The 18,994-nt window shown below is 35.6% G+C and overlaps 3 protein-coding genes and 1 pseudogene across 3 annotated transcripts; all 4 read left to right on the top strand.

The window, feature by feature from the left end:
- Positions 1-2,471: 2,471 nt before the first annotated feature.
- On the top strand, positions 2,472-3,236 carry LOC113095823 (density-regulated protein-like; the record flags this gene model as incomplete). The annotated part of the gene is made up of 3 exons (XM_026261189.1): positions 2,472-2,604; positions 2,707-2,846; positions 2,934-3,236. Coding segments are annotated over 3 exons (318 nt in total), but the record flags the coding sequence as incomplete, so codon positions are not given.
- A 1,323-nt stretch (positions 3,237-4,559) lies between these two features.
- Positions 4,560-5,632, top strand: LOC113095824 (hydroxycarboxylic acid receptor 1-like). The gene has a single exon (XM_026261190.1). The coding sequence runs from the start codon at positions 4,858-4,860 to the stop codon at positions 5,263-5,265; it is 408 nt and encodes a 135-aa protein (XP_026116975.1). The 5' UTR covers positions 4,560-4,857; the 3' UTR covers positions 5,266-5,632.
- Positions 5,633-12,922: 7,290 nt separating this feature from the next.
- Positions 12,923-14,273, top strand: LOC113095821 (hydroxycarboxylic acid receptor 2-like). The gene has a single exon (XM_026261188.1). It carries the CDS (start codon positions 13,081-13,083, stop codon positions 14,068-14,070), a length of 990 nt encoding a protein of 329 aa, XP_026116973.1. The 5' UTR covers positions 12,923-13,080; the 3' UTR covers positions 14,071-14,273.
- A 732-nt stretch (positions 14,274-15,005) lies between these two features.
- Positions 15,006-18,754, top strand: LOC113095822 (B-cell CLL/lymphoma 7 protein family member A-like; annotated as a pseudogene).
- The last annotated feature ends 240 nt before the right edge of the window (positions 18,755-18,994 follow it).

The following is an 18,994-nucleotide window of genomic DNA, read 5'->3' as shown; positions in this document are numbered from 1 at the left end:
TGCCTGTGACATTATATTTATTTTAATTTACATAATCTCATGGATGTAACAGTAAATCTGTTCAGCTCACAGATCAATACTAAGCTGTAATGCAAGCAGAACTTTCACAAATGCTTATGAGTCATTTAAGGATTTGATAACACTGTAAAATAATGTCTAATTTGTTAACATTAGCAAATTCATTGATAACACTTTATAATAACTGCACTCATTAGTAAATAGTCAGTTCATGCTTTATAAAGCCTTGTCCCAATATCAATAGTCAGTAGTAAGCAGTTTATAAATACAGCTATAAATAGCTTGTCCTTGGTTTATAAGCACATTTATTAAAAATGAGAGTAAGTTATCTTCCTATGAAAAATAAAAGATAAAAATAAACAAACAACAACACAGATTGATACAGAACTCAGAAATTTTATTGTGGATTTATGATAAAGCCTGCAAATGAATTCATACTCCTACTCATACTACTCCATACTCCTTTTTCAACATTATGCCTATATACTGAGATGTTAAATTGTGAATGGGTTTAGGATAGCTTAAATGGTGTTGCCATAGAGATTTATTAAAGTAACATAAAAAAATACAATAGTTATTTTACTATATCTTTACAATTTTTCATTCTAAATCTTCATAATTTTTTATATAAGTAGAAGTCCTCATTTGAAGGAAGCACAGTAAGTTTCATAGCTTTATCACTTTCAAGAGCCAGCATAAAATTTAAACTATCATAACTTATAAATCAAGCTTGCAATTCTTAGTACCTATAATGGCCACCAGAGGGAGCTATAGGATTACTTTTAAATAATTATTGTAGAAACGAGTATGATTTAAATCATTTATAGAAATCTTTCAAAAAAAAATGAATTGTATATATTTTACTGATAAAATGACCCTCACTTAATTAGAATAACAAGCTGAAGTATTTTGAACTGTATATTAAGAATAATTCTTTATAGGCTTTATGGACAGATAACGTTTTGAGTGACTCTTGAAGGTTCAGCACCACATCCTCTTTTACCACTGTTTAAAGAATTAATCTTACAGAATAGGTGTGAATGAATTTTGGATAGCTTGAATGGTTTTGCCGTGATGATTTTTTGAAATAATAGTAAAAAAGGAACCAGTAAATGTCTTTTTATTTTTTTAAAGTGCAGCTTCTAAACACTTAAAAAAAAAATGTACACATAGAAGACCAGTCATTCTGAGGCATATTTCCTCAGAATGACTGGTCTCATGACCATAGTTTCATGACTATACAACACTGTATGGATGATAGAAAATTAAAAAAAACTATCATACATCTGATGTCACTCAGTCCCACTGTCACTGTGGGTAATGTGTGTGTGTGTGTGTTAAGTGAATTAGGTGTGAAACTATCAGGGTGCATTTAGTCTCCAGCGCCAACATTTTACAGAACTGCCACTTTCCTGGAGTCTCCAGAATTACTCGGTGTCAGGCTCTGAGAGACTTAAGATTCCAAAAAAAATGATTTAATTAGAATACCATGAAGTATTGTGAAATACTATATATTAAGGCTTTATATATAGGCTTTATGAACAGATTAGAGTGACTTGTGAAGGACCAGCACCACCTCCTCTTGTTCGATGGTTTGAGGAATATATCTTCCAGAATCCAGGATTAAGATTTAGGAGCTTTCCTGAAAAGTCTGTCTTGCAGAATTGACTAAAAATTAATCTTCACATTAATTACTAATTATTTTGCAATTCTTTTTGTCAGTTCTTCTTGACCTGCTTTTTTCTTCTTCTTTTCTGACCTCATGACCCAGTCAGTATTTTTTGTACAATGGTCAAGTCTTAACTTATCCATTTCTGTATTGCATTTGTGTTTGATATTTCTCATGGGTATTTCATAATTTTCGACCTTACAGTTTGAGTTAAAAGTCTATTTAAGCGCATTTCATCAGTAAAAGAAAACATGCCTAATAATTCTGCACACATGAATATAAGGAGTTTTTCTCTTCCAGCTTTCCTGGACTATTGTATAGCACTCATAAATGATTAAATAAAAAATAATGGTAGTTATTAAGATTTATATGGTTAGGAATTGGTAAAATGTGCTTGGAAAAAAATCACAATAAAACAATGTTTTAATGTTTAAGTTTGGAATATTAACTGACGTGAATGAATGCTATATAAATATTGTTCATGTTAACATAATGTTTATGAATGGAATCTTATTGTAAAGTGTTACTAAAGTTATACATATATATTGTTCTGTGAATGTGATTTTAAAGTCTAGATGATTCGGATTAACCCTTTAACTGCCATATCCTTTAAAACCTCACTGCCAGAGGGATATTGTGAATGCATGTGCCCGCTGGGCACAGTTTACCTGATGCCACCGGGGTGGCGATGGCACTGGTGGCTTGAGCCCGCCATCGCTGCTTGCAGCTATATTTAATATTTGAGTTTGTCTGACTGTGACATTATAATTGAATATTCATTTAGTTTTTCTCCTTTATAGGTGGAAGAGGTCAAATTAAACAGAAAAAGAAGACCGTCCCGCAAAAAGTCACAATAGCAAAAATCCCACGAGCTAAAAAGAAATACGTCACAAGGGTGTGTGGCCTGGCCACCTTCGGTAAGGCTGTGATTGCAGTTACAAGACTGTCCTAATGTTTGTCACCTGTATTTTCACCCTGTGCTAACGTTGTTGCTGTTGTTTGTGATCCACACACATCAGACATTGAGCTTAAAGAGGCTCAGAGGTTCTTTGCTCAGAAATTCTCCTGCGGTGCCTCAGTGACAGCAGAAGACGAAATCATCATTCAGGGAGACTTTACAGACGACATCATCGACGTCATCCAGGAAAAATGGCCTGAGGTAAGCCAACATCCCAGATACAGCTGCAAAATCTGACCAGAAGTACGTTAATCGAAGTCGTTTTTGACATGTTCTCTAACTCCACAGGTGGACGACGACAGCATTGACGATCTTGGAGAGGTCAAAAAGTGAAGCCCGATATGCACTTTTACTGAAACGGATGCGACGTGACACAGCAAACCTGGCCAAATGTACACATTGACATAAAAGCCCTTTTATATCTATTTTATTTACTGTATAGAATTTCCGTGGACTTGGCTTCATCCTTGGGGTTTTTCAGTTCTTGATAGATGCTTTGTCTCTTGGTTGCCAAAGGTCTAGTATGATGTGACTTAAAGCATTTCTCACATGCAAACAGTAGACTAATAAATTTCGGTCTCATTCGACACACTTCTATTGTGTATCGTTTCTTTTATCACTGCCTCCGATGCAACACTGTGGTCTTTAGTTTGAGGATTTACAAATGCATTTCGAAAGAGTAATAACAAAAAAAAAACATAACTTACTCACCTTCGTATCGGTCCGTACATATTTATTTATTCTGCAAAACAAAAATAAAAAATGTTTTAATAAATAGCTGGATGGGTAAATTCAATACAATGTCAATGTGATTTTTGTCCTACAATTTTAACTTCCTTTAAAGTTTCATTATCCATGCAGCTTGCTTATTACAATCAGTTTAGGTGAAAATCAACCTGATATTTATGCCATACCACAATAAAGTCCCTCTTGTGCTTTAGTCCTTACTCCAGTCCAGTAGGTGGTGGAAATGCATCTTTTATGTTCGACATCTGCCATTAAAATGCCAGAACAAAATACAAATGTATTTCTACAAAAAAAAAGATCTATTCAAAAGTTAAAATGGAATCCTGAATCAAAGTTCTATCACACACATCTACAAATCCAGCTCTTCTACTCCTCCAATGCCATGAGCAGAAGGTTCAAACCCCTGCTGATTTGATTCATCCCTACACTCCTGCTCGTTCTGACGGTCTACTTGTTTCTTTAGCCTTTTTTTTTTTTGGAATCTCAAATATTTTTATCATTTACTTTCTGTTCTAGATGTTGTGAAGCTTATTTGGATTTGTGAATAGCGTTTTATGTATTCATGTATGTTCATTATCATTATTTTTATTTAGTACAATCAAACCAGATATGAGAGAACAGTTGGTTTCAGTTGTATAGAAAAAGTTTCTGTCGAATGCTTTTACCTGCATTTGCTTAGTTAAAATAAAATAAAAAAAATAGAATTTGCACTGACATTTTCATGACAATAATGTCAGTGATGTCAACAAATTTCAGTAGCATATTATAATGTGAATTTTTATTGTCCTCGGTATGAAACAAAAAATATTATTTAAACATAAATGTATATAAACAATATTAAAAGAAAAAAATCTAAAGAACTAAATATTTTGCAGGGGAAAAGGTACATTTGTAAAGAACAAACCATGATGGAATTTGTTCTTAATTTAATATCAGCTTATTTTATACAATTTAAAAAATGTTTTCATTAAATATTTTTAATTTAGCACAAAAATTTGTTTTATTAATCATAAAGTATTTTTCTTTTTAAGCCAAATATATTTTGGATTAAAATAGAACCTGAACAGTTCTTTTGTGAGATTCACGTTATACCAACAAAACAAAAACAAAGCGTTCTCTGTTAATTGTATTGTTCTCTTTTTCATTGTTTGCTAGTAAACCCAAGTGTAAAGTATCCTTCCTGTAATCATTTTAATGGCGCTTTTGGAGAGTCCCAAGTATCAGAGCGATATGATTATTAAATTCCCAGGAGACCAAAATGCCTCCTGAGATCATTTACTCATCACACCTGGTTTTTTGTTGTCCATGTGCATGCTTACATCTACACCGTTCGCATGTGAGCAAACATCTTAAGAACAAGTCTCGTGGGAATCATTGCCGTATGAGTCGAAACAATGAAAAGATCTGAAGTTCTCCGACTTTTGTCTAGTTTCACAGCAGCACCATAATCATGAACAACTCCTGAATGTGCGGCACTTACGAAACGCCCATACTAGACCATTACCTCCCCATGATGTTCTCAGAGTTCCTATTGGGCCTTATCGGGAACATTCTCGCCCTCTCAATGTTCTTCTTCCACAGGGACACCTGGGAGCCCAATTCTGTTTATCTTGCCCATCTAGCTCTGGCGAACTCATTGGCCCTTCTCTGCCTTCCTTTCAGGGCCGACTACTACCACAGGGGCAAGGACTGGGTCTACAGAGACGCTTTCTGTCATATTTTGCTCTCGTATTCCTTCCTCACTGCTGTTGCCGTGGACCGATACCTGAAGATCATCCACCCTCTCCACCGAATGGGTCTGTGCTATGCCCTGTGGTTCTCATGGCCTTTGTGTTCTCATCACAGCCATGACTGTCTACCTCCTAACAGATGAACATTTATACTATCTAAACAACCACACGCAGAGCGAAAGCTTCAACATCTGCTTTGGGAATAATTCAAGGTTCAACATGCACAATGTTATCTATGTTCTCCAGTTGTTTGTGCCCACGGCCATTGTTATCTACTGCACAACCTGCATTACATGACAGTTCTAAGACTAAGACAGTGTGTGGACTAAGGAGTGGCTGCGGTTTTCATGATATGTTTCTTCCCGAGCAACATCTCGCGTATCACCTGACGTCCTGAAACTCTGGTATAATGATGCATTTGAACTGAATTAGATACTCTACAGTCACAGAGACAACAGACACTCACACACAACAGCAATCACACAAAAGTGGATTTAAAATGAGATTTATTTATTTAAATATAAATGATATAATATAATATTCATGCAACCTTTAAAAACTGTATTGACAAACTACATTTCACATTTAGTGATATTCTGTGCATTTGATTTATATCTAACCTTTTTTTTCTTTCTTTCTATTTTGAATACTGATTTGCTACTGGTTATTCAATGCTCCATAAATCTAATTAGTATTTTGTGTATTTAGTCTTTTTGGAGATTATGACTAAATGAAGACATATTGTGCTGCATGGGCAACCTCTGTAATGTTTTAAAGCTTTGGCGAGAATGACATTGCTTTTGAAGATGTGTTTTTGTCATTTGTCTTTGTTGTTGTTTTTTTTGTTTGGCTGTTTTTTGCATTTCCGTTATTGTTTAGCAAATTGTTAAAATTATCCACAGCTTAATGCTGCTGGTCAGTTTAAGTTACAAACCTCAAATTTCTCACACACACACACAACTGTGCATGATGAACAAATCTACTTCTTGCATTTATCATGTTTTTCTTTTTTGAGTTATAGTCAGGGGCGGATCTAGAAAAATATTGATGGGGTGGCGAGAAGGGGGCAGGAATTTTTGAGGGGTGGCAACATATGGCAGACGTATATATACTGAATTTAGTCACAGTTGTCACAGTTTGATGATAAATATATGTGCACACTACAAAAGGCACAGGCTGCCATTTACAAACTTAATCTCATGCAATCAATGTCTTGCATTTGAAACAGTTCACATAAGGAATAAGTGACCATACTCCATAAGCAGCACCACACTCACTAATCCATACAGTATGCATCGACATGTAATTAAGAGCGTTATAAAAGGTTCAGTGTTATCAATATGTCAATTTATTATAAGAAACACAAGACTTTAACAGCCATTTCCAGCTGGGGAGACTCAACTGATTTTCTTCTGTTTAGTATTAATCACCATCTAACTCAACCAGTCAAGAGCTACATTTAGATTTAGATGTAATATGAATATGGTCCCTGAAGCATAGGTTTTATTAGCTGACAATAATAATAAATAAATAAACATTATAGGTATAAATACATATGTACTTTTAGAGATTGTTTTTGAAAAATATGGTGTTATTGTTTTGGCAAGTTTAAATTAAAATTTCTATGAAAACTTGTGTGATATTCCTTTAAAATAACGTTTTAGTATATCTTTTTTAAGTATATTTTACTAAGCAATTTCTTACATAATTTCTTTGCGCTAGACCAAACTTTTATTTTGGTGGGTTGTAACCAGAGTTTCTGTGTTTTTTAATTAACTATTATTATTAGCTATTAAGCCTACTTGAAGTATAGCATACTCTACTGTGCAGTAGTGCTATATTTCTTTTTGAATTTCTTCAAGTTAAATCGAAACTTTATTTTGACAGGTTGTCATAAAAACATTGCTTTTTCAGTCTGTGTATACGATACGAATGAATAACGATAGTTTTATCAAATGAAATGGTGAAATCCTCTCATAGTGCGCTGTGCACATGTGTAGCCTACATCATGTGACAGTATAGTGAAGAGCTGAAAACACCACGCGTGCTTCAGTGTGTGTGTGTGTAGTAGAGCACACATTCCCGGAGATGTGTATAACAACACCTTCAGGGTCGCTGCTGGCCAAATGGGTGTCCTGAGCAGGACTGTATTGTTGTGCCACCCTTCCTCAAATATGATGATGGAAAAAACACCTACTATAGGAGTGAAAATATAACTTTAATCAAATAAAAAACTAAATTAATAAATTGTATTATTTACAAATCACAATTGTAGCTCTTGACATTTACCTGTGGCAATAACTTTATTATGATTCTAATTTATTTTATAGTCTCAAGCATTCAGAAAAAGGAAACTAAGCAGTTTTACTATGATAAAACCATGGTTTATTTTTGTAAGGGTTGTGATATGCACTTTTTTTTTGAAGAAATGATAAAGGCTGTGTCATCTATAACAACAAGGTGTCCAAAATGAAAGATTAAGTGAATATTTGAATTAAATGTTTGGTCAGTAGCCTAAACAAGGATTTGATCACCCTGTAAGTGTAACCGCAGCAATCACATGGCATTTGTAATAACATGTACATGTTATTTTGTTTTTGCCTGCATTATGTATTGTAACAGTGTTATTATTAAGCAATCATTATTGCCTCATTATATTTGTATATAATGCATTTTAAGTCATTTTAAAAGCTATTGATGGATTAGGTCTGTTTTTATAGCAAAAATATATATATATATATATATATATATATATATATATATATATATATATATTACAGTATATTAATACTTTATAAATTATTATTTGAAGTAACAAAACCATGGTTAATTTGCAGTTACCATGGCTACAAGAACCATGATTTGTGGTGTTATTGTTAAAACCATGGGTAATGTTCGTAAGGGAACCTGAAAAAAAAAACTTTCACAGGAATGTGCCTGAAAGTGATAAACGAGCCTGGTTTTTACCTAAATGTTTTATACTTTATTTTAATATATATTAAAATGTATAAGGTGTGCATTGTAACTGACACCTAGATGAACAGATTACAGTTGTTTTATGACTGCAAGTCTTTCTCCTCAAATGCTATTGAGCTTAAAATTTGCGTTTTAGCCCATGTGAAAGAGTAGCATAATTTAAATATGATTTACAGATTATTTTAATACATATCAAACATTATATTCAATTGTGCATTATAGCTGACACCTACATGAACAATTACAGTTGTTTTTATGACTGTTAGTCATTCTCCTCAAATGCAACTGACGTTAGAAAAGTGTATACCAATATCGCATGTAACTTTAGAGACGGTCCCTAAATTTGAGACTCGTCCAACGTCCAACGTCAAGCCAACTTAATGTATGTTTTATTTTTTATTTTTATATATATTTTTTTGCTTTTACTTTTCTTTTCTCTTCGCTGGATTGCTGATGTACTCTACCCAGGCCTAGATGTTCATCCATCAATCATGAACATTCAGCCGCAAATATGAGGTGCGAGCAGTCGCGAGCGTGGATGGGAGAATGGAGAAAGTTTTTTTTTTTTTGAGCAACTGGGATGGTGCCCCCTCTGGGAGTTGGTGCCCTACGCAGAATGCGTACTCTGCGTGTAGGGAGCGACGGTACTGAACACCTTTAATATTGCAGACACTAGTCCATATCGAGATTTGATTAAATGTACAGCTCTACTTTTGATTTATTCATTCAAAAATGGCCAAATTCCGTGACGTTCTGCTTCATACAGCAAGTTCCATTTCCAAGATTCCCTGATCCCTGTCGCTTTTCAAACACAAACGGGGAGAATTTATGAATGAAAGTGTGAAAGTTCTGACACAAAACTAAGTTGTTACATATCCTCACGCTTTTTAAAAGTGGGTAACGTATCACATAGTAGACTAAACCAATGTAACGTTAGTTATTTATCATCTCAAAGTCAGTGCTTTCATTAAAGCTTCATTTATTGATAGATAATCAATCTTTACCTAACTTTTCCTCCTGAGTCTCAGTCCGGTGACACACTGGCTGCGTGTCGTGAGCGTGGTGGTTCTGCTGTGTGGCGGCTGCTTCGCGTTTTCTGTGTCTTTACACACCAGAATCGTGCATGACGTGGTGCTGGCGCGCTGCTGCTACTGTAGGTGACGTAGAGGGAGACCACCGAAAGAAAAAGCTCTTGTCTTCATGACAACAATATCTAAACTTCATGTTGAGCATAAATATAAAGCCTACTGATAAAGGGCACCGAGTATTGACGACAAAATAGACTATGTTTGACAGGTGCAATATTTGAAAATCGATAATTATTAATTTATTTTTTAAATTAGTTACATTTATATCTGAATATATGTCAGAGTTCAGAGCGGGTTCGCGAATCATTTGAGTCAGTTCGGGAGTTTGGAGCGGGATCGCGAATCATTTGAGTCAGTTCGGGAGTTCAGATCGGGTTCGCGAATCATTTGAGTCAGTTTGGGGATCGCAAATAATTTGAATCAGTTCGGGAGTTCGTAGCGGGATCGCGAATCAGTTGAGTCAGTCATGGGGATCGCGAATAATTTGAGTCAATTCGGGAGTTCGGAGCGGGATCGCGAATCATTTGAGTCAGTTCGGGAGTTCGGAGCGGGTTCGCGAATCATTTGAGTCAGTTTGGGGATCGCAAATCATTCGAATCATTTCCGGAGTTCGTAGCAGGTTCGCGAATCATTTGAGTCAGTTCGGGAGTTCAAATCGGGTTCGCGAGTCAGTTTGGGGATCGCAAATAATTTGAATCAGTTCGGGAGTTCGTAGCGGGATCGCGAATCATTTGAGTCAGTTATGGGGATCGCGATCATTTGAGTTAATTTGGGAGTTCGGAGCGGGATCGGGAATCATTTGAGTCAGTTCGGGAGTTCGGAGCGGGTCCGCGAATCATTTGAATCAGTTCGGGAGTTCGTAGCAGGTTCGCGAATCATTTGAGTCAGTTTGGGGATCGCAAATCATTTGAATCAGTTCGGGAGTTCGGAGCGGGATTACGAATCAAGAAAGATTCGCGCTCGTAAATTTTCAAATTGGCCATAACCTATAATTCGTTGCTGCCAACTGGGGTGGCAAGGCTTTTATTTAGGGTGGCATTTGCCCCGGTAGATCCGCCCCTAGTTATAGTAAATAAATAAAGATTCCTCTCATGAACTTCTCAACGAGTTGAAATCTGGAATGAACTTTGGTGTACACCATCAAATATACTGTATATGTTTTACAATTTTAAAATTGAATAGACCCACTCAACTGAATTTACCCATACTGTTCTGATCTCATGAAAATCATTAAGGATCAGCCTCCTATGCACACCTGATGTATATCCACAAGTTTTTGTTTTTTTTTCAGTTTAAATGTATGTCTTACCACTAAAATCCAGAAGAGGGAGTCTCACAGATTTTTGAGCTTTGAAATAATGAGGTGGATGCTAGATGGTAATAATCATTATAGTTATGCCATTATCAACAGATGTTATGATGGATGTAGCAGATAACATAATAAAGAATCTGTCTGAAGTGATAAAATGTAAAAAAAGAAATATAGAGAATACAATCCTGATTCCATATTTAATCTGCTTTTACGTTTCTGTTCTTCTGCTCTGAACCTGCAGGGCCACTTACATTTTTAATTATTCATTTTTGATATTGTGGCTATTTTTTGGATCCATTTTTGTTCATTGTGTTGCTTATGGTGCTTATGATTAAATATTTCACTTTATTAAAAACAAAAAGCACTTGCAAAAAATGCCATTCAGGTAACTTAACTATTTCGATGTATGAGAAATTTAAAAATGTATATGGCCTAAAGATAATACGAACATATATACACTTATATAATTCTGTTTTACTTTCCTTACATGAGAACAGCTGGACACACAGTGAAGACATCAGAGGCCACTGCTGCTGCTCACCCTGATGGAAACAAGTGGAAGAAAGAACAGACTCCATCGCCTTACAAAAGGATAAAAAACATGAACAGATCAAATGATTATTAAATCCATAAGAGGCACAAATCCCCCTTGAGGCCATTTACCAACCACACCTGGGTCTGTTGTCCATGTGGATCCTTAAACTACACCCCTTGTGTGTGAGCAAACCAGGGATGTTAAGAGGATGCAACCCGACATTTTTGGATATTTTCCCCCTTATTTTTAATAAAAAACTGCAAAGCAATGCAGTGCTTAAATATACATATTTGCATCACTTAAAAACTGATTTTTAATTAAGCACTGGACAAAGATAAATTGTATTTTATTTATATTAATTATTAAAATATTTATTTTTAAAATAATTAAGTAAATAAATAAATACTTTTTTAGCTTTTTTGATTATCAAATACTCAACCTACAATCCCATATGCAAATGTAATATATGTACATATATTACATTACCACATATTAAATATATTGTCATATTAAGTAAAATCATATATAAAACCAAATAAAAAATGGGAACATTTCATATATTAACACATCTAGCCCATAAAAATACATGTTTATGTATGTATGTATAATACATTCTCAAAAATGTATGTCATGCACATGAAAATCTATACTAAAAGCCATTCATACGTGTTGATATTAAGTGAATATAACAAATAAACATTATAAAATCTATTCTATTATAAAAGATAAACATACATATACATAATGTCGTTGGATTTATGTTGTTTTATTAAAGTTGTGTATATTAAGTATATATTGCTAACATAAATAGAAAAACATCATATAGATATTATTAACATTGTACACAATTAGAAGATTTTACTATGGGGATGTTATATGTGTTACCAACTTATAGCTTCATCTACCCAAAGAATGTACATGTGAAAATTATACACTGTCTTGTTTGTAATTTACATTTCAAAAATATTTCAGAAATAACTATGCAACAGCTGGTATTAATTTAATTCAGTTAACAGTGACCTGAGCTTAATCATAATTATGATAGAGCTCCTCATAAAAGCTTTAAAAAAATATGTATTTCATAAGTTGTTTTGACTGATCCGAATGACAAGAAATCAGTCATTTCTACTACAAATGACTGATTAATCAGAGCATCCCTTTTCTGAAAGATTAACAATTTAACACCTACAGTACAGAAGTGAAGATACATGTAAAGACAAGATAATACAGTCACAGATACGCTTGTTTTTACAGTAAAACTATTTGCCCATTTGTTTAAAGGTATTAGTAGGGGTTTTACTTAAAAGTAAAGTTGTTAGTAATGTAAAATAAACTCACGTAATGTAAAATGTAACTCACCCAACTCAGGATCTAAAACAGAGGACAACTCAGCAAACATGAAGCATGACTTCCAGAGCTGACAATCTAACAACAACAACAACAAAATTTAAATATTCTTGCTGTAAGGTTTCTTCTCCTGTTTTTAACAGAAGAAAATAAAAATAAAAATAAAAACTACAGGCAGAAAAGTGATGGGTAAATGACATCCATGCCACACATCAATACACAACTCAGCTACATTACTATATAAGTGAAACCAAAACTACAATTTAGTAGTACACAAAGTAAATTGTAACACCAATAAAATAAAATAAAAATCACTCACAAATCTAGTCATGGTTCAACAAAAATAGGTGTGTAAGTTACATTGGAAGATTTTAAAATAAGCGCACACAAAACTTGCACTGTTTGAAAGAAAAGATTGTGCGGCAATGTTAAACAGTAACTCCTAAGGTTCCCGACTACGCCTCTTCTAAGACTTAAACAGCCAATAATAATTTAGAAAGAAATGTAATAGCCAATCTAAGTTAAAACTTTACTTTGACTGATTTTCAATTGGGTGGGCACTGCCCACCCTTGCCCACACATAGCCACGCCTCTGGAGCAAACATCTTAAGACCAAGTCTTGGGGGAGTCATTGGCATATTCAGTACTGAGACGAAACAATAAAGATCTGAAGTTCCCCGAGTCTCTCAGCACCAGAATCATGGATAACTCTTCAAAGTGCTGCGCTTTCGAAGCACCCATCTTGGATGAAGTCCTACCTCCGATACTATTCGTCGAATTCATTTTAGGCCTCATGGGGAACGTCCTCGCCCTCTCTATGTTCTTCTTCCACAGGGACAGCTGGAAGCCCAATTCTGTTTATCTTGCCCATCTCGCCGTGGCAGATTCGGTGGTGCTGTTCTGCCTTCCATTCAGGGCCGACTACTACCGCAGGGGCAAGGACTGGGTCTACGGAGACGCTTTCTGCCGTGTTTTGCTCTTTCTTTTGGCCACCAACAGAGCTGCAGGTATATTCTTCCTCACTGCTGTCGCCGTGGACCGATACCTGAAGATCGTCCACCCTCTCAACCGCATCAACCGAATGGGTCTGCGTTATGCCCTGTGGGTCTCTGTTGGCCTGTGGGCTCTGATCATAGCCATGACTGTCTACCTCCTAACAGACAAGCATTTCTACTATCGAAATAACCGCACACAATGTGAGAGCTTCAACATATGTTTAGGTCACAATGCATTGTCTGACTGGCACAATTCATTCTATGTTATCCAGTTCTTTATACCCACCGGCATTGTTATCTATTGCACTGCTTGTATTACGTGGCAGCTGAAGAGTAAGACAGTGGACACACAGGGCAAAATCAAAAGAGCCGTGCAGTTTATATTAGCAGTCGCTCTAGTTTTCATTATATGTTTCTTCCCGAGCAATGTCTCCCGTATCGCCGTCTGGGTGTTGAAGAGCTGGTATAGTGATTGCCAGTATTTCCGTGATGCAAATGTGGCTTTCTACACGACAGTCTGCTTTACCTACTTTAACAGTGTACTCAATCCCATCGTCTATTATTTCTCCAGCCCAGCGTTCAGTGGATCCCTCAAGAAAGTCTACATGAAACTCATAGGAAAGAAAATGGACGATGAGGAGGACGATGGGAAGAACAATCACAGCTCTGTTACAGTATCAGCTAATGTATCTTAACTTAATATTCACTATGTAGTGTTGTAATCATAAAGTCATACACTTTATAATTCATACTAATATATTTACTCAGATGTCAATGATAGATATTAATGTATATTCATGTAGCCTAATCATCGATCTGTGACCTTCATAAAAATTTAATATGCCCTTGACATTAGTATGTTTATATAAATTAATTACCTACACAAATGACCTCAATAATATTTAATAAATGTTTTCAACAGCCCTCTTGCTTTGTCTGATTATTTAATTGTAAAAAAATTGAAATATAGTAGAATTTACATTATATGGAAAATTGTATGTTTTTTATTAAATGTGACTATAATTTCTATTACTGTCTGACCCTATCTTGTTGTCATATTTCTGTTTTCCTATGATTAAAAAAGACTTAAAAATTATTACTGCATATTTGCCTATTAAACATTTAACATGCATATTGTTTAATTAATAATTATTAAATTAGGACTGAAATAATTGTATGCTTTCATTTTTAAAGCAAAATAGGCTATCCGGTTTACAATAGTTTAGACAAGTCTTTGTTTCCAAGTGTATTCAATCATGAATATTGCTAATTATTATTATATTATTAGAATATTGATATATATTATATTGCATTAATATTTACTACATTTAATATTGTTAAAAGTTATTGTTAATGTAAAAAAATATTGTTATTATTGTATTGAGTCTTGTAGGCTATGTAAAATTCCTAATAATAATATTGATTTTAATACTGAAATTCATAAAATGCTGATATAAAAACACGTTTTCGTTCAATGTTTCATAAACATACTGTCTTATTGACAAAAGGAGCAACCAAATGACAAACCCACACATTAAAAACAACCTTCGCAAGATTCCGTAAATGACTGCACGCTAATCACGCGAGGGATAAAACACGCCAAAAGAACAAAAGAGTTTGAGTCGGGGCTCGCAGCACTCGCTCACTGTGGATTTGGCGCAGGCGCACTGTATGCGGTGTGTGTGCGCTCATTGTGTGTGTGTGTGTGTTTGTGTATGTGAACTGCCGGCGAGCCTAAAAACATTACCGAGCAGAGGGAATGTCTGGTAGGTCAGTGCGCGCCGAGACCCGGAGCAGAGCCAAAGATGACATCAAACGCGTTATGGGCGCTATTGAGAAAGTACGAAAATGGTAAGCTCGTGGGAAAAATCCCTGCGTTTGTTCCACTGGAGAAAAAAAATGCGCTTGTGGGGGAGGAGAGAGAAAGAACAAACGAGAAGGACAGAGAGTGAAATTAAAAAAGGTCATTTTTGAGAAGTGAATTCGAGCGCACGCCAGGTGCTGTGCGCGTACCCGATACCATGCACTAAAATATTTAATGTTTGGGAGGGATTTCAAAGGTTTCTGATGGAGATGAAGTGGGTTGAACCCAGAAGCCATTTCGTTGCAGTCACATGAAGCCATTTCTCGCTGCAGTTTGGCGCACTGTGATGTGTAACATCTGTGTTTTGAGGATGAAAGGCTGGGTAAACTCACCTGTGCGCGCGAGTCACAGTCGCTGTAACACACAGTGAGTCGAAATGTAGCTCAGAGTCTCTTTACATCAAATAAAACTGAACGCATGGAGCGCTGTGGGGGCTGGGACAGGGAAGTGAGCGACTGCATGACTGATATTTCATTAACAACATTAAAGCAACATATCAAAGATGTGGCTTTTAGACAAAGCTGGTTATCTTTAGACATTTTACATATAAACTAATTTTTGTTGCTTAAGAAAAATAATTTGGAGTGCAGGTTTTTGTTATTATGAGACCTAGCTTTTCTTGTAACCACAGGCATTTTTGCTTGCATATTATTTTTGGTTCCATCTTTTTTTTTAATAGGATATTACTTTTTAATAAGCCCATTTTATATATCACATTATTAGATATATTACTTGTGTTTCATATGGCTCCTATTGCTATGTCATTATAAAAGTACTTCCATTGCAGGTTCATTTAAGTGCAACTTATTTTATTATAAACACAAAATCAGTAATGTCCTATTTACTTTTTAAATACTCATTCTTGGGCACAATTAATCAGTGTGTATTAATTACTGCAATATGGCTTTATAAATCAGAATTTGACTTCCTCTTCATAAGCTGTGCAAGCTATTGGATAATGCTAACCAGTATCAAAATAGCTATTTAGGCATTGAAGACTTCTTTTTGGGGTACAAATCTTTGTTTTAACAACTCACAGGGAGAAAAAATGGGTGACGGTTGGAGACACTTCACTGCGTATCTTCAAATGGGTTCCAGTGACTGAACCAAAGTCAGACGATGTAAGTGTTAAGGTGTGCAACAACAGTGCATTCTTTTCTTTTCATGCAGTTGTAGTTCATTAATATTCTTTCTGACTTCTGAAAAGAAAAAGAAAAAGAAGGGCAGAGAGGAGAAATATGGATCAGAGGTGACGACTCCAGAGAACAGTTCCTCTCCTGGAATGATGGACATGCACGGTAAGTCTCTTAACCAGGCCAAGACTCCCAATGTAATTTGACAGTATTGACTCTTAAATGACAAGCTGTGGTTTACCTTCTAGATGAGAACAGTAATCAGAGCTCAATAGCTGATTCCTCTCCGGTGAAGATGGAGAACAGCTGTAGCACGAGCCCGACACCAGAGGCCACTGCTGCCGCTCACGCTGATGGAAACAAGTGCAAGGCAGAACACACGCCATCCCCTGACAAAGGTACGAAAACCATTCAGATCACATGAATAAAATTACTGTTTACACAAATAAAAGGAATAGTTCACCCTAAAATAAATAAGTATCTGAAAATGTACTCGCTGTCACGTCATCCAAGATTAAATCTTCGTTTACTCGTAGTAACAGATTTAGAGAAATTCAGCACATCACTTGCTCACCAGTGGATTCTTTGCAGTGAATGGGTGCCGTCAGAATGAGAGTCCAAACAGCTGATAAAAACATCACAAAAATCCACACTACTCCACTCCATCAATTAAAGTCTTGTAAAGTGAAAAACTGCATAATTATAAGAAAGAAATTCATCATGAATGCTTTTTAACTTCATATGGTCGCTTCTGGCCAAAATACAGGTTCTCTATCCGTAATATGATTTCTGTAGTGAAAAAGTTCATCTCCTGTTGTCCTCTCATATCAAAATCCACCCACAAATTTGTTTAGAGCTGTTTTGGACTGATTTCCCTTGTAAACAGTGCTTGGTCTGGTCTGTGCATATTTCTCTCCTGATTCAGACCAGATACATTTTTCACTGGATAAGGCAATTATTATGGACCGAGAACATAATCTTAATGATGGATTTGATTCGTACAAACACACAGCTTTTCACTTAACAAGACATTAATTAATAGACTGGAGTCTTGGATTACTCATTATTGATGACTGTCATTCTGACGGCACCCATTCATTAATTACAGAGGTTCCATTAGTGAGCAAATGATACAATGCCTATTTTCTCCAGATGAAGAAACAAACTCATCTACATTTTGTATGGCCTGAGGGTGAGTACAGTTTCATAGAGAGGGTATATTTAAAACATTGCATCTAATATCTGAAAGAAATGTGATGATGAATCACAATCGTGGTTTATTTTTTTTACAGGTAACTGTAACTCCACCCCTTCAGAGACCTCAACAAGCAAAAAAGATACTCCGTTATCAGGGGAGAAGGAGTCCCCATCAGACACCTCGACAAACACTCAGGTAAAAACATCACTTACCTTCAAGTCAGAAGAAAATAATCAAGGCTGGGAATGACTTGAGGGTGAGGAAACATTTTGCTTTTTGTGTTTTGTTAGGAAAGTGAAGATGGTTCACCACCCACAAAGAAAAGTAAAGTGGAATCATCTTCTCAGGAACTTAGATAACTAAAGCTGACTATCTAGCCCACGGTTTTAATCACGTCACTGTCACAAACCAATGAGGAAACCCCACCCACTTGACTTTCCCGATCTTCAAAGACAGCTTCACCTTCTTCTTCATCTTCTCACCTGGAGCGAACGTTTGCAGACGTCACTGTGCCAGTGAACCGAGGTTGATGACAAACACTGACCTGATCCTGTGAGAAACCTGCAGCCTCGCTCCATCCCGTTCATGCACGATCTACAGCGTTAGTTTAACAGTAACCAGAGTGAATGCACTGCATAGATTTGTCAAGATAAAAGATGGTTTTGCTGCTGTGATCTTCTTTGTTTTACATTTTTTGTAATATTTATTTAAATTACTCTACTAGTTGGTTTTTCTAACTACTTTGCAGATTGCTGTATGGTTATAGTGCAGGTGTTTGGTTTGTTTATAGATTCTCTACTGGTTTGTGTGCCTTCTGGCTCCATGATGTGTGCTTTTGTTATTTTTCTTTTGTTATTCGTCAAAATGACTCTATATATATACCTCAATTCCAAACCAGCTGAGCTGGAACTTGATTCTTGATTGATGGACAATAAATCCAATTCACTGAACACAATCTGACAGTTTTAAAATGATGTCATTTTCAACAATAAATTCCACTCTGATTCCAATCTGATGTAGCAACGTACAAGGAACTCACAATGAAATAGTCTAGATACATTGGGACTGTGTTTTCTTGAAAGGATTTTGTCTTATACAGTTGATTAATTTTGGTTTTATTTATTTCATCATTAGTGCTTGTTTTTAGAATATTCAGTTTGTTTTAATAAAAAATGTTAACTGAGTTTGTTATGAGTAGCCTATTTCTTTTACCTTCATGCCTCTTTTGATTTAAGTATTTTAGAGCATTTTTGTCATTTAAAGATTAATAGCCCTGGTAACACAGCTAAACGTTTCATTTGAAAAGGCTAAGAATGCTTTCATATTTATCATATAACTTACCACAGACGTCTATGAGATTTACTCGATGTTGCATAAAAGTTATGGGGTTGTGAGCACGCCCCTAACCACATGTTATCGCATTA

The sequence above is a fragment of the Carassius auratus genome, unplaced genomic scaffold (assembly GCF_003368295.1).
Source record: "Carassius auratus strain Wakin unplaced genomic scaffold, ASM336829v1 scaf_tig00215804, whole genome shotgun sequence".
Classification (NCBI taxonomy): Eukaryota; Metazoa; Chordata; class Actinopteri; order Cypriniformes; family Cyprinidae; genus Carassius; species Carassius auratus.
Note: the sequence above shows the minus strand (reverse complement) of the source record. Positions and strands in the feature narration are given on the sequence as shown.